The sequence below is a fragment of the Entelurus aequoreus genome, linkage group LG09, assembly GCF_033978785.1.
Source record: "Entelurus aequoreus isolate RoL-2023_Sb linkage group LG09, RoL_Eaeq_v1.1, whole genome shotgun sequence".
NCBI classification, from domain to species: Eukaryota; Metazoa; Chordata; class Actinopteri; order Syngnathiformes; family Syngnathidae; genus Entelurus; species Entelurus aequoreus.
In genome coordinates this window covers 54,014,283-54,030,351 of record NC_084739.1, presented here as the reverse complement: position 1 = coordinate 54,030,351, position 16,069 = coordinate 54,014,283, and the positions used below count along the sequence as shown (strand labels likewise).

The 16,069-nt window shown below is 40.6% G+C and overlaps 1 protein-coding gene across 7 annotated transcripts in view; it reads left to right on the top strand.

The window, feature by feature from the left end:
* The window catches only part of zswim8 (zinc finger, SWIM-type containing 8), a 218,286-nt gene that overhangs the window by 46,671 nt on the left and 155,546 nt on the right, over window positions 1-16,069 (top strand). For all 7 annotated transcript variants that reach the window (XM_062058934.1, XM_062058939.1, XM_062058935.1 and 4 more), the window contains one exon: window positions 6,868-6,975. In XM_062058934.1, the coding sequence (XP_061914918.1) occupies window positions 6,868-6,975 (108 nt within the window). The remainder of the gene's footprint in view (window positions 1-6,867; window positions 6,976-16,069) is intronic.

The following is a 16,069-nucleotide window of genomic DNA, read 5'->3' as shown; positions in this document are numbered from 1 at the left end:
AAAACAGTTTCTGATGGTTGACTCTATCAAAGGCTTTTGATGCATCAATATAGCCAACTAAAACTGAGGAGTTCTTACCTTTATAGATATCAATCACTTCTTTCAATGCATAGATACAAAGGTCAGTACCATGCTTAGTTTTAAAACCAAACTGATTTGTCAGCTGTGGTAAGAAAAGCGCTTAAGCAGTCTAATACAATTCTCTCTATAACTTTAGAAAGTATGCTTGCAAGTGCAATAGGCCTGTAATTATCCATGCTTCCCACCTTATCTGCCTTGTCCTTGATAACCGGCACCAGAGTGACAGCCAGCATGGAGTCAGGCAGCAGCCCTTGTGACATTAGGCCTGTAAAACAGATGGGAAGCAGGACCGCTACTCTGGGGCTCGCATGTTTCAGGTGTTCTGCAGTTATATGATTAGGGCCACTGGCTTTATTATCAGCTGGCTGGGATATTGCCTGCAGCACCTCACTTACAGTGACTCCAACAGCCTCCCTGTTATATTACAATTAAAAAGTGCAGAATAGTGCTGCCTCCATTTCTCAGCTATGTTATCAGCTCCAGCTACACCCTCAATTGTGCATGGCAGCGACATACTGCCTCGGTTCAATGTTTTCACCTCTTTCCAGAATCCACTTATATTGCATTTAAGGAGTTTCTCAGCCAATGAGTCAGCTCTCATAGTGTGCTCATTTCGAGTGACAAATCGAATGGCAGATTTGTACCTAGAATGTGTGATCTTTTTATGATCTAGTACTGGACCTTGTCTAGGTCTGCCAGCCAGAACCCATTCACTGAAAGCCTCCTTAGCCGCAGTGTAATGCACACGAACATGTTTATTCCAGCCTGGCTTCCCACTGGATTTCCTGTTTGTGCATGTAACATAAGGACTGCTTGCCTCACACAGGGTTTTTGACAGTATTGTCATACATTGCACAAAGGGATTTTCTATGATTCATATCATTACAGTTAAGATTAGTACACAAAATTGCATCAAGTAGAAGAGACATATTATTTAAAAGAGCATCAGTTCTCCTGTAATAAAACAGCACTTCCTCATCTGTGAGTTAAGACCAGTTTAGTTTGGCCCTGAGGCTATTAACCTCCTGGGTCAACTCAGGGGGACGGACCAACTTAATATCTAATATGAATGGAATATCGCTCATTGAGGCCTCATACACAATCTCCATAGAGCGTATAGTGGCGTGTGCATCAGCCGTACTGAGACAGTGGTCAAGCCATGATGTTGTGTGCCAGGCTTCACTAATATAAGAATAGCTATCAGCTGGCAACAACCCTTGACTAGATAAGGTGAGTGCATTTTCGTCACAAAACTGTATTAGGTGTCTTGCAAATAAAGAGCTGCCATCAGAAATATCAGCATTCCATTCACCGACCACATAATAGTGGGTCTGACATAATATTGTGAAAGTCCAGTCCATAGTAGATCTAACATAATAGTGAGAGTCCAGTCCATAGTGGGGCCAGCAGGAGACCATCTCGAGCGGAGACGGGTCAGCAGCGCAAAGATGTCCCCAACCGATGCACAGGCGAGCGGTCCACCCCGGGTCCCGACTCTGGACATGGCCACCGGACCTGTGTCCCCCCCCTCCACAAGGGAGAGGGGGGCAGAGGAGAAAAGAAAAGAAACAGCAGATCAACTGGTCTAAAAAGGGGGTCTATTTAAAGGCTAGAGTATACAAATGAGTTTTAAGATGGGACTTAAATGCTTCTACTGAGGTAGCATCTCTAACTGTTACCGGAAGGGCATTCCATAGTACTGGAGCCTGAATAGAAAATGCTCTTTTTTTGGGCTCTGGGAATCACTAATAAGCCGGAGTTCTTTGAACGCAGATTTCTTGCCGGGACATATGGTACAATACAATCGGCAAGATAGGATGGAGCTAGACCGTGTAGTATTTTATACGTAAGTAGTAAAACCTTAAAGTCACATCTTAAGTGCACCGGAAGCCAGTGCAGGTGAGCCAGTATAGGCGTAATATGATCAAACTTTCTTGTTCTTGTCAAAAGTGTAGCAGCCGCATTTTGTACCAACTGTAATCTTTTAATGCTAGACATAGGGAGACCCGAAAATTATATGTTACAGTAATCGAGACGAGACGTAACGAACGCATGAATAATGATCTCAGCGTCGCTAGTGGACAAAATGGAACGAATTTTAGCGATATTACGGAGATGAAAGAAGGCCGTTTTAGTAACACTCTTAATGTGTGACTCAAACGAGAGAGTTGGGTCGAAGATAATACCCAGATTCTTTATCAAGGGTTGGAATTGGGGGTTAAATCACCAAAAATTATTCCCAGGCGCGGCCACCGCTGCTGCTCATGCTCTCCTCACCTCCCGGGGGGTGATCAAGGGTGATGGGTCAAATGCAGAGAATAATTTCAGCACACCTACTGTGTTGACAATACAGAGTCGCCTTGTGTAATTGTTTGGTTGTCAAATGTTAAGGTGGTATTATTAAATAGATGTCGATGTCTAGCAGGACCGATAATCAGCATTTCCGTTTTCTTGGCGTTGAGTTGCAAAAAGTTAGCGGACATACATTGTTTAATTTCATTAAGACACGCCTCCAGCTGACTACAATCCGACGTGTTGGTGAGCTTTAGGGGCATTTAGAGTTGGGTGTCATCAGCATAACAGTGAAAGCTAACACCGTATTTGCGTATGATGTCGCCTAGCGGCAGCATGTACATACAGCAGAGTGCAGGGCCAAGAACCGAACCCTGGGGAACTCCACACGTTACCTTAACATAGTCCGATGTCACATTGTTATGGGAGACGCACTGCATCCTGCCTGTAAAATAAGAGTTAAACCAAGACAAGGCTAAGTATGAAATACAAATACGTGTTTTGATATGCTCTAATAAAATATTATGGTCGACGATATCGAAAGCAGCACTAAGATCAAGAAGCAGCAACATAGATGACACATCAGACTCCATCGTTAGCAATAGATCATTAGTCATTTTTGCGAGGGCTGTCTCCGTACAGTGATTTGCCCTGAAACCGCATTGAAAGGGTTCACAGAGATTGTTAGACACTTAAGTGTTCATTTAGCTGCTGTGCAACAATCTTTTTGAGGATTTTCGAAATAATAATTACCATGAGGTCAGGATCGAGGTTAGGTCTTTTGAGCAGAGGTTGAATAACCGCTTTTTTGAATGCTAGGGGAACAGTGCCAGAGGAAAGTGATAAGTTTATAATATTTAGCACTGATGAACCTAATAATACAAAAAGCTCCTTGATAAGTTTCCCAGGAAGTGGGTCAAGTAAACATGTTGTTTGTTTTATCCCATTTACACGCCTTAACAATTCCTCTAATGTTATTTCATCAAAAAGAGAGACTATTTTGGAGGGCTAAAACAGCTGAACAGCAATACACCAATCCACTTCGAGCCTAATAACACTAATAACTGCATCATGCTTTTTGTGCTAGAGAACAGCAACACCTCCCGCTATCCTCCCTCTTACAATTCCCATGGTCAGGTCAGTCGTTGACTCACCAGCTCCATTAAAGTTATCATTAAAATAATTCAAGAGGCCCAGATCTTGTTTTGGGAGGAATGTCTCTTGTAAGCATAAAATGTCACAGTTGAGCAGCAGATTGTCAACAGCTACATGCCGAGCCTGGTCCCCAGCGCTGCAGCCAAGACGCAGTCCACCACAGTTAAAAGATCCCACACGCATAGTTGCATGGTACGAGTGGGCAAGGCCCCTTTACCGCACTCACACCAGCATGAGAGGAGGGAAGGGGGTAGGTTGGCCCCCACTGCAACTGCCTTTCGTGGCTCATAAAAACGCCTGACCACAGGCCAGAGATCAGGTACATACATCTCTGCAACATCTTTACACTCTGTGCAAACTTTAAAAGAGCTTTTTCGATTGCCCACAGTGACTATGCGTTCACAGGTTACTTTTCGTGCAAGCTTATCTGACAGGTAGCTCGCCAGTACCTCTGGATCGAGGTACGGAGAGAACTTAGTAGCAAAAACACTGACCAGTTTAGTCTGAACGGCTCCGATATTACCTTGAGCGCCAGTCCCGACACCACTGGAGGGTCCCTCCTCCCCCAACGGTGCTTTACAACAGAGGACCATTTTGGTGAGGTGATAGTCAGCTCCTCTGATCAAGAAGCCAGGCTCTGGCCCCCAGAAAGGGCCTGGTGGACCTCACGCTGCAAGTGCCCCCTCCGTGTCTCGCCTGCTGCAGATGTCCCCTCGCTCTGTATCCCCGCATATCCTCCTAGTCTTGTATCCTCAGCAGGCCCCTGAACGGCAGAGTTGTTGTCCTCGTCAGCAGAGTTGGCCGGACCCGGCTCACCGAACTGAGCAGATCCTCCACCAATAATGGCTCTTGGCACAGGCTGGCTTCTTTCATGACTGGGTTCCTCCTGCTGCTCCAATGCCGATACTGTGGATAAAACAGCCGTGGTTACAGCTGTCAGTTCCTCGCCGACATCAGCTTGGATCTTCACAGCCTGCCTTAACACACCAACCTCGCTGCACAGACGCTCCATTATGCTGAGCAGGTTTGAGACGTCCAGGCTGTTGAACGTCACTGGTGGCAGGTCATCCAGGTGGTGGGAGACAAAATGTGGAATATTGTCTCCACATTCATTAAGCACTTTGAAACAGGATTTTTATATTACTACTGTCCTTCTGGACACCTTTACAAGCTGTTTGGTTTTGGGACATAACTCGAACAGTAGCTTTTTGGATGACTCAATCCACTCATAATCAAGTTGGTAGAGGAAATCAGAATGAGGTCCTCCTGAGCCAGAGTTTTGATTTTCACTGAGAGAAAATGAAGGAGTTCATCCTCAACAATAACTCGGCCATCAAGAGTTCTGTATATCTCTGCTTTTTTTCGAGCTCGGGTTGTTAGCTCCCGATAGGAGCCTGCCATCTATCCTGCCTAGCCTTCTAGCTGGCAAGCTATCCGGCTCACAAACAAAATGCCACGCAGTCCGCAGAGCAAGCTACCTGCCGCGACCCACGGTGTGGTCTTGTGTGGTCCCGGATTGGAGAGCACCGGAGGCAAAGTCCCTCTGCGACGCTCGTTCACGTCAGAAAGCCAACGTAGATGTTTGCTTTGCTAGCTAGCAATTTTAGTTTCATCTGACTACAGAACTTTCCTCCAGAATGTCTTATCTTTGTCCATGTTATGTCAGATGAAACAAAGATTTAGCTGTTTGGCCACAATACCCAGCAAAATGTTTGGAAGAGAAAAGGCGAGGCCTTTAATCCCAGGAACACCATGCCCACCGTCAAGCATGGTAGTGGTAGTATTATGCTCTGGGCCTGTTTTGCTGCCAATGGAACTAGTGCTTTAAATGGGACAATGAAAAAGAAGGATTACTTCCAAATTATTCAGGACAACCTAAAATCATCAGCCCGAAGGTTAGATCTTGGGCGCAGTTGGGTGTTCCAACAGGACAATGACCCCAAACACACGTCAAAAGTGGTAAAGGAATGGCTAAATCAGGCTAGAATTAAGGTTTTAGAATGTCCTTCCCAAAATCCTGACTTAAACGTGTGGACAATGCTGAAGAAACAAGTCCATGTCAGAAAACCTACACATTTAGCTGAACTGCACCAATTTTGTCAAGAGGAGTGGTCAAAAATTCAGCCAGAAGCTTGCCAGAAGCTTGTGGATGGCTACCAAAAGCGCCTTATTGCAGTGAAACTTGCCAAGGGTCATGTAACCAAATATTAACTTTGCTGTATGTATACTTTTGACCCAGCATATTTGGTCACATTTTCAGTAGGCCCATAATAAATTCATAAAAGAACCAAACTTCATGAATGTTTTTTGTGACCAACAAGTACAGTATATGCTCCAATCACTCTTTCACAAAAAAATAAAGAGTTATAGAAATTATTGGAAACTCAAGACAGCCATGACATTATGTTCTTTACAAGTGTATGTAAACTTTTGATCGCGACTGTATATGTACAGCTGATTGCTATTGACATTTTTTTTTTACCACTCTGTAGTTTAAGTTCTTCATCACATACAAGGCTACTCTCCCTCAGTTGTTGTTGGTTCTGTTGATATCATTTAGTTCATATCCTTCCAGGTCAAAATTAATTCATTTTTTAGCATATTTTAATGTTTCTGATATAGCAATAACTTTGAAGGGTTTGTTGGATTGTTCCAAAAAATGATTTACTTTGTTGTAGTTTGCATACAAACTTCTGCTGTTTTAATGAATAATCAACAGTTTTATTTGTAAATTTTAAAGTTTCCGTAATATTGTTCGTCTTTATAATGAAAACTATTATTCCTGATATGAAAGAAAACATATGAAACTGGATGCTTTCTCCAGATTCTCTGAACCTTTTGATGATATTACGGACTGTAAATGGTAAAATCCCTAAATTCCTTGCAATAGCTCGTTGAGAAATGTTATTCTTAAACTGTTCAACAATTTACTCACGCATTTGTTCGCAAAGTGGTGACCCTTGTCCCATCATTGTTTGTGAATGACTGAGCATTTCAAAAAATCTAAAAGCATAAAAATACTGGTCTACCATGTTCTTATTCCTAAAAAGTTCCTGCTCTCGCCGATGTTGGCATATAGGGTTAACAGGTTTTCGTCCTTTCTTTAATCACCATTTCCACAAGTAACAAAATGCACTTATTGAAATCTTGCACAAATGGAGAAAAACAATGTCAACAAACTAAAACATTTTTTGTCATCAGCCATTTTTTTTTTTTTTTTTTGGCAAAAATCAAAAATTTTAGTCATGTCTACGTTCCAGGTTCCATCCAGCCATCCATCCATATTCTACCACTCTGCTTTCATTTCAACTTTTGATAATAGTTGTGGTTTTTGTACAGGCCGCAGCTGTCTGCTTGCGGGCTCCAGTCTCGGAGTCTTTGTCCAGGCTTCAGAGAGATCAGCTCCAAAAATTTGCCCAATATCTCATCAGTGAGCTTCCTCAGCAGGTAAGTGTTTTGATTTTTGTTTTTTTCTACTCTTTTGAACTTCTGAAACATTTTCAAGTTTTTGTTTGTAGATGTTCAGTTACCTGTACCATTTTTTTAATCAGGACTTTCCACTCAGAAAATACATTTGGCTGGAAAAGTCTAATGTTAGTCTGCTACAATACCACTCAGTTGAGCTCTGCGATATGGACAAACATATATATCCCGATAACAATATATCAGTGATGTGCAGTCACTGGAGGCAGGTGAGGCGGGGCCTCACGTGCCATCATGGAAAGAAAAAAAATGTAAAAAGAAAAAAAAAAAATTAAATTGTTATATGTATCCAGTGATTATACTATAAAGTTATTTTCCATTTAACTTCACTAGTTTTAGATTATTTTTATTCAAAATCGCTGAATTTTCACATTTGCCGTTCAAATACTGAGAAGAGACGGTGCAGCCAGTTGAGGCACGTCACTGCGTTGTGCCTCAACATGGATTGCGGACTCGGCTAACTGCTGGCCTGCTGTGCAGTGAGACCGTATTGCTATATGAACTATATTATACATTTCCATAGTTTAGTTAGCTGAGGCATATAATGTACAGTGTATTTTGTCAACAACTGTATGTGTGTAATGTGTTTCTTGTGCTGAGCAATCATAAAACTGCTGCAAAGGCTGAGGCTCGCAGTAATCCCGCCTCCTGGTGGTAGAGAATGCACCCTCGCCGTAGAATGCACCCCCTGACGGGAGTGTTATATCAACTAAAGCCCACACTTAAACTTTCCACGTGCAAGATTGAATCTATTTAAAAAAGTTATTTAATAAGAAGCCAAAAAGTGCAAAAACAATAATGTTTGTGTTGGAGGAGTTGTGAATGACTGCAGGGACGCAACATTAGGTACACCTGCAGACTGCAGCACGGATTTCATATTTCATTCATTCACAACTCCTCCAACACAAACATTATTGTTTTTGCACTTTTTGGCTTCTTATTGAGCTGCTGCATTTTTTGGTTCGGTTGTTTATTTATTTTGAGTAACTTCTACATTTCTAAAAGGGGAGGAATGTAATGGAGTGATCGATGTTTGTCTGTTGCCATCTCCTGGTTAATGTTGGCTATAGCGTACTTGGGTTAATTTTTGGTTGGCCAACGATTTACGTGGTGTTGGGCACCTGACGTCAAGTGTGTTGAGTCTGTTCTGAAGTCTACAGTAAAGAGATGTACTTCATCACCTCGCCTGGTTATTGCCTCCAACCCAATATATTACATAAAGGTAAGACCACAATAACGTTTTTTTAATTAAATGTGCTTTTTTGTGTGCTACAGTTCATATGTGTAAAGTTAAAGTTAAGTTAAAGTACCAATGATTGTCACACACACTAGGTGTGGTGAAATTTGTCCTCTGCATTTGACCCATCCCTTGATCACCCCCTGGGAGGTGAGGGGAGCAGTGGGCAGCAGCTGCGCCGCGCCCGGGAATAATTTTTGGTGATTTAACCCCCAATTCCAACCCTTGATGCTGAGTGCCAAGCAGGGAAGAATGCTGGTATGAGCTTTTAAACATAACCTGTTAACTGCTGCCAATCAAATGGGGAATAAGATACTCTTTAGGGTTCATATGTTTGTAAATCTGACTGTGATGAAGTCAGTGCCTCACCAGCCATGAACCTCACCACACGTCACTGCAATATATATCATGGTATAGTAATTTTCCTTACAATTATATATGTACACAAACGTGGAATTAATGCCAATATTGATTATATTTTTCCCATTTATTTACAAAACATATATTTTATATATAGACAATTAAAAAGAACAATAACAAGAATATTACTTCCAGCCCTTCTTTCTGACAGTATATGCTAGAGTCATGAATTTTAGAGATGTGGTAGACTTACCAATTTGCGAGCAAATAAATATAATTAAAATGGTATCAATCTCACAGATTTTTGAGTTATTTTGAGAGGTAATGAGTACGACAGTCACGTGATCGGGGCATAGAGGTGGGAACCATAGATCCTTTCACCACCAGCAACAATGCAAGTCATGCAGACTTTGTGAGAGCCAGCAACAATTACTTTGGGAAAAATTATGATCCAAAACCTTATAGTATTTAGCCTAGATATAAGTAGAGTGAGCTACAAGTTTTAAAACCTGTGTGCTAAATAGATCCAGCTTTAGTGAAACACTATAGCATCATGTAGCAGTGTTGTGGGGTGCAACGGGTAGTCGACAATTATATTTGTATAGTTGTGACGTTGTCACTCGTGTTTTTTCCGAGCGGAAACGGGGTTTGTACCGCCACTCCCAAAAACATCACCAGTGAAAACATTTAAAGTGTGAGAACATTTTCTCCTAATCTTATTAAAAACATGAATACCTTGCTCAGTGTGCAAAGCATACTTTGTTTTTTATGGCAGTACATCTGTGATACGCGAGCATTTAAAGCGGAGGAATGATGTCGGACGTCTAAAGGGAGGATGTGAACTCAACCTCAGCAACAGTGTTAGCTTGGACCTTGCCAGCTAGCGAACAAGTAAGGTTACCAACCGAACCCTTGACAAAAGTGTGCGTTCCGTATTGAGCTGTCAAGGGACCCACTTTCTCCCATATTTTTATTAGTGTGAGAATGAAAAAAAAATACCGTATTTTCCGCACCATAAGCCGCCCCCGTGTTGTAAGCCGCACCTTCAATGAATGGCATATTTCAAAACTTTGTTTACCTATTAGCCGCCCCGTGTTATTAGCCGCACCTACGCTACGTTAAAGGGAATGTCAAAAAAACAGTCAGATAGGTCAGTCAAACTTTAATAATATATCACAAACCAGCGTTCTAACAACTCTGTTCACTCCTAAAATGTAATGTGCAAATGTGCAATCACAAAAATAGTAACACTCAAAATAGTGCAGAGCAATAGCAACATCAATAACTCAACGTTGCTCGAACGTTAATGTCACACAACACACAAAATAAACATATAAAGCTCACTTTCTGAAGTTTTTACTCATCCACAAATCCCTCGAATTATTCTTCTTCGGTGTGCTTCACTTGTTTTTTGACACCATCTATGATGTGGACGCGCATGCAGTCATAGATCAACAGGGACGGAGCTGCGTGAAAAAAGTCACGCGGTCTCTTCGCTCATTTTTTCTTCATCCATCCATCCCTTCGAGTTAGCTTTTATGATGACGCCGGCTGGAAAGTTCTCTTTTGGCAAGGTCTTCCTTTTGAATATCACCGTGGGTGGAAGTTTCTGGCCGTTAGCATGGCAAGCTAGAACCACAGTAGGACGACTTCTCATTCCTTGTGGTGCGAATATTCACCGTACGTGTTCCCGTTGTATCCACAGTGCGGTTCACATGAATATCAAAAGTCAGTGGAACCTTGTACGCGTGTCTCTTAGTAGGAGACATTCTGTGGTCTTTACAGAAACACACAAATTAAATGAAACGTAATATCCGCACGCTTCTTCTTCTACGGGGGCGGGTGCTCACCTTGGCGGTTACTTACAGTAGAAGAAGAAGCGCTTCCTCTTCTTATGGCTTACCGTAGAAGAAGAAGCGCTTCCTCTTTTACGGGGAAAAAAGATGGCGGCTGTTTACCGTAGTTGCGAGACCTAAACTTTATGAAAATAAATATTATTATTAATCCATATATAAGGCGCACCGGGTTATTAGCCGCACTGTCAGCTTTTGAGAAAAATTGTGGTTTTTAGGTGTGGCTTATGGTGCGGAAAATACGGTACTTGAAATATCAAAAGATTCCATCAAATGACAACAACTTCACAACAGTCTTCAACAGACTAAGCTAAGCAATGCCAGAGTGCCTTAGCTACTCAACTACTTAGGAACTCTGCTCTCTTGTTGTCTTGTCCCCAAAACACTCATTGTTTATCTAAGTTGTTAAACATAAACATAGTGTGTCCCGTTTTATGATATGACACTACACTTTATGATGGAGACACTACAAAGCTCTCCAATAGGGAGTTGTTGATAAAATAACTCACCAAAGGGTCATATAATATTTGCTTTAACTCTTAAGTATTTTCATAAGTGTTCAATTCAGACATTATGCGTCCATTTAATGCACATGATCACAATATAGGATACAAATATGACCACAATGTTGAAGTGAACGTGTCTTTTGTAAAAAAATAAATAAATAAAATGGAGCCAGTCATATGAATAAAAGAAAAATATCTCTGCTCTCCTTTTTTTGTCAAAGGAGTTTTCATACTGATGAAGGGTGGAGACATGCTCTATCATAAAGCTGAACACTGAATTTATACTTTTTTAAGTTAAGCACTCTGGATGTCTGTAAAGAAAGGTGTTTATTTTTATTATGGCAAGTTAAACACGAAATATTTTTATTTAAGAAAAATATAAAAAATGTTCAGTTCATTATGTTAATTTGCACAAAAACTTGACTATTGAGCAATTGGTTTGCATTACATTTGTATTATTCCAAAACCTGCGCATCTGTTGAAATTCAGTTTGGAGTCAAATAGTATAAAATATGTGTGTGTGTTGATTGTCAGTCATCAAGTCATATAATCAACAAAGGTTTAATCAATGGACTTCTGAAACATCTTAAACAATCAAGAATCCAGTTGCCTCCCTTTAACTTTTGCAGATATTGTAAAACTCAGTTTGCACAAATAAAAAAAGGCAAAAATATTTGGTTCGACCAGCCCTGCAAGGCGTCCCTTATTTTTTTTCAGAAAGTTGGCAACCCTACTAACAAGTGTGAGACAAAGTTGTGTGAAAATTAACCTAAACTGTTATTTTAGCCAAAGTCAGACAGCTAAACTTGGCCTACATCAATTTTAATACTTTTTAAAGCACTGTCAATTTGCAATGCAATAAAAAAAAGAACAATAACAAACGCGTATTGCGTGCTTGCTCGCGCGCCCAAACAGACAGAAAGAAACAGACATTAGGCACCAATGCGTTGGTATCATAAGATTAAACATACAATCTAATAGATAGTGAACATGTTAAGCATTATTCAAGGATACAATTCTATACATTGAGTCTATTAGAGTGGTAACACTGCCAGGAGTTAATCAATTGTCAATGTGCCTGTGTGCAGCTTTTTAAACATAATCACAAAATGCTTACCGGTATTTTTTTTTTTAAGGGTTAGATTTGGTGTTCTGGTATTTGTTTTTATTGCTGCTATTTTACCTGTTTTTTATACTTATACAATACTTTTAGTATGTTGCCTTTAATTTCTCTTAAATGGACATTTTATTAGTCATTTAAATTTTTGTCACAGCTGAATGAGCATCACAGATACAGTATACATACAAACCCCGTTACCATATGAGTTGAGAAATTGTGTTAGATGTAAATATAAACGGAATACAATGATATGCAAATCCTTTTCAACCTATATTCAATTGAATGCACTACAAAGACAAGATATTTGATGTTCAAACTCAAACTTTATTTTTTTTGGAAAATAATAATTAACTTAGAATTTCATGGCTACAACACGTGCCAAAGTAGTTGGGAAAGGGCATGTTCACCACTGTGTTACATGGCCTTTCCTTTTAACAACACTTAGTATACGTTTGGGAACTGAGGAGACACATTTTTTAAGCTTCTCAGGTGGAATTCTTTCCCATTCTTGCTTGATGTACAGCTTAAGTTGTTCAACAGTCCGGGGGTCTCCGTTGTGGTATTTTAGGCTTCATAATGCGCCACACATTTTCAATGGGAGACAGGTCTGGACTACAGGCAGGCCAGTCTAGTACCCGCACTCTTTTACTATGAAGCCACGTTGATGTAACACGTGGCTTGACTTTGTCTTGCTGAAATAAGCAGGGGCGTCGCTTGGATGGCAACATATGTTGCTCCGAAACCTGTATGTACCTTTCAGCATTAATGGCACCTTCACAGATGTGTAAGTTACCCATGTCTTGGGCACTAATACACCCCCATACCATCACAGATGCTGGCTTTTCAACTTTGCGCCTATAACAATCCGGATGGTTCTTTTCCTCTTTGGTCCGGACGACACGACGTCCACAGTTTCCAAAAACAATTTGAAATGTGGACTCGTCAGACCACAGAACACTTTTCCACTTTGTATCAGTCCATCTTAGATGAGCTCAGGCCCAGCGAAGCCTACGGCGTTTCTGGGTGTTGTTGATAAACGGTTTTCGCCTTGCATAGGAGAGTTTTAACTTGCACTTACAGATGTAGCGACCAACTGTAGTTACTGACAGTGGGTTTCTGAAGTGTTCCTGAGCCCATGTGGTGATATTAAGATTAAAGTAAAGTACCAATGATTGTCACACACACACTAGATGTGGCGAAATTTGTCCCATCCCCTTGGGGAGCAGTGGGCAGTAGCGGCGCCGCGCCCGGGAATCATTTTGGTGATTTAACCCCCAACTCCAACCCTTTGTTGCTGAGTGCCAAGCAGGGAGGTACACACTGATGTCGCTTGTTGATGCAGTACAACCTGAGGGATCGAAGGTCACGGGCTTAGCTGCTTACGTGCAGTGATTTCTCCAGATTCTCTGAACCCTTTGATGATATTACGGACCGTAGATGGTGAAATCCCTAAATTCCTTACAATAGCTGGTTGAGAAAGGTTTTTCTTAAACTGTTCAACAATTTGCTCACGCATTTGTTGACAAAGTGGTGACCCTCGCCCCATCCTTGTTTGTGAATGACTGAGCATTACATGGAATCTACTTTTATACCCAATCATGGCACCCACCTGTTCCCAATTGGCCTGTTCACATTTGGGATGTTCCAAATAAGTGTTTGATGAGCATTCCTCAACTTTATCAGTATTTATTGCCACCTTTCCCAACTTCTTTGTCACGTGTTGCTGGAATCAAATTCTAAAGTTAATGATTATTTGCAAAAAAAAAAATGTTTATCAGTTTGAACATCAAATATGTTGTCTTTGTAGCATATTCAACTGAATCATTGAAAATGATTTGCAAATCATTGTTTTCCGTTTATATTTACATCTAACACAATTTCCCAACTCATATGGAAACGGGGTTTGTAAATAGTTACAAATGGATTAGTCATCTTTGTTGTTTGTAAGCACATCTCTAAAAACTTAAGTTGCATTTTAAAGTCGATGGAAGAGCCAATAAATATGTATGCTTTATAATCTCGCGAGTCGACTTATTGTTAACGCTAGTCGTTGACTAGTTGATTATCAAAATAGTCGTTAGTTGCAGCCCTATTGCTAAGTGCTAAACAAGAAATACAAACTACAAACATAATAAAACGATCACTTAAGGTACAATGTCTGCTCTCACTGCGATGCCGACTGATAGGATGTTCATATCTTCCCGTTTAGATGAAGAATGAATCCTAATCCACACAAAGGGTTAAAAGGAAAAGTTTCTGCCTCCAGACACCATCTTCGCCGTGTCTTTGTCTCCATCTAAGGGTATAAATTGAATGTCATAGATTAACAGCTTCTAGTTTTATGACTGAATCTTCCTATTATCCAGATGAGAGATATAATTTATAATCTAGAATAACTTTAAGTAGTCTAGACGCCATGATGCAGCATCAGCAGCAGGTCATCAGCCGGCTCACAGTACAGCAACAGAGGGCTAGTTCACTCTCTATTATCGATGCGCTACTAAAAATAGTTTGTCTTCATTACCGCGTACAACAACAATATCGCTAATATTTGGTTAATATTGTTGGCGGGTTTTGGATGGTTATTTAGGGCGAAATAGAGAGCCCCCATTGACTAAATTGTTAGCTGAGTTTCTATTTATTTATTGATTTACGTCTTAGAATGCATTAAAAAAAGAAAACACATGTTCACTTTCTTACATAGAGATTGTGAATGATAAACAGCACATCTTTGTAATTTTTGCATATTTCCAGTTTGACTGATCTGCTGATACTGTATGGTCAGAGTGCAGAAGCGTCCCATTGTGACGTCATCCCACCCTGAAGCTACGGGAATGCCAAAGACATTCGGAGCGGAATACACAAAATGGCTGTCTAAAATTGTGGCATTTTGTGATGTTTGGACGGTATTTTCAATTACTTTGCAGTTTGGAAATCCAGTTAGATATTGTTTAATAGATACAATGAAACACAATTAAGCATATAAAGTCTACTTGTTTTTTCTTTCTACTGGTACTTTAAGTCATAGAGGAGATTTTTAAGCACACAAATTATGTTATTATTAATTACTGAAGCAATATTTTCAAAGTTCAATTAATCAATCAAAGTTTATTTGTATAGCCCTTAATCACAAATGCCTCAAAGGGCTACACAAACCACAACGACATCCTCGGATCTGATCCCATATCCGGCAAGAAACCTTGGAAAGGACCGTATATGTGTTTACTCCCCCACCAGAGCGTCCAGTCAATAGGGATCAGCAGGGGCACCCTTGTAGACAAGTCGGCAGCGTAGAGACGTCACCAACTGATGCATAGGAGTAGTCCACCCCTGGTAATGTTTACATTACAGCAAGTGCCTCCTCCGCGGAAACTGATCTGTGGCCACCTGATAACCTCTCCACGCAGGAGAGGGGGGCAGAGCAGAAAAGAAAAGCGGCAAATCAACTGGTCTAAAAAAAGTTTTTTTTTAAAAGCTAGGGTGCATAAATGAGTTTTAAAACAAGACTTAAATGCTTCTCCTTAGGTGGCATATCCAACTGTTACCGGTAGGGCATTCCAGAGTAATGGAGCCCAAATAAAAAACGCTCGACTGCCCGAAAACTTTTTTTGGTCTCTGAGAATAATTAATAAGCCGAGTTTTTAAAATGCAGATTTCTGACCAGGACATATGGTACATTACAATCAGCAACATAGGATGGGTAGAGACTGTTTAGTATTTTATACATAAGTAATACAATCTTAAGTGAACAGGCAGCCAGTGCATGTCAGCCAGTCAGTGTTGCCAACTCCTCAGCAAAGAAAGTAGCTATTCGCTATCCTAAAAGTTGCTAGAAATCGCAAGATGATGTCATACCCTCATTTGCATAATTTATTGTAATGGACGCTGTAGGAGAGTTACAAAAGTGAGTTTAAAAAAAATAAGTATGATTTAGAACTGCAAGTTAACTTTCTTCTTTTGATTCTTAATTGTTAAATCAATT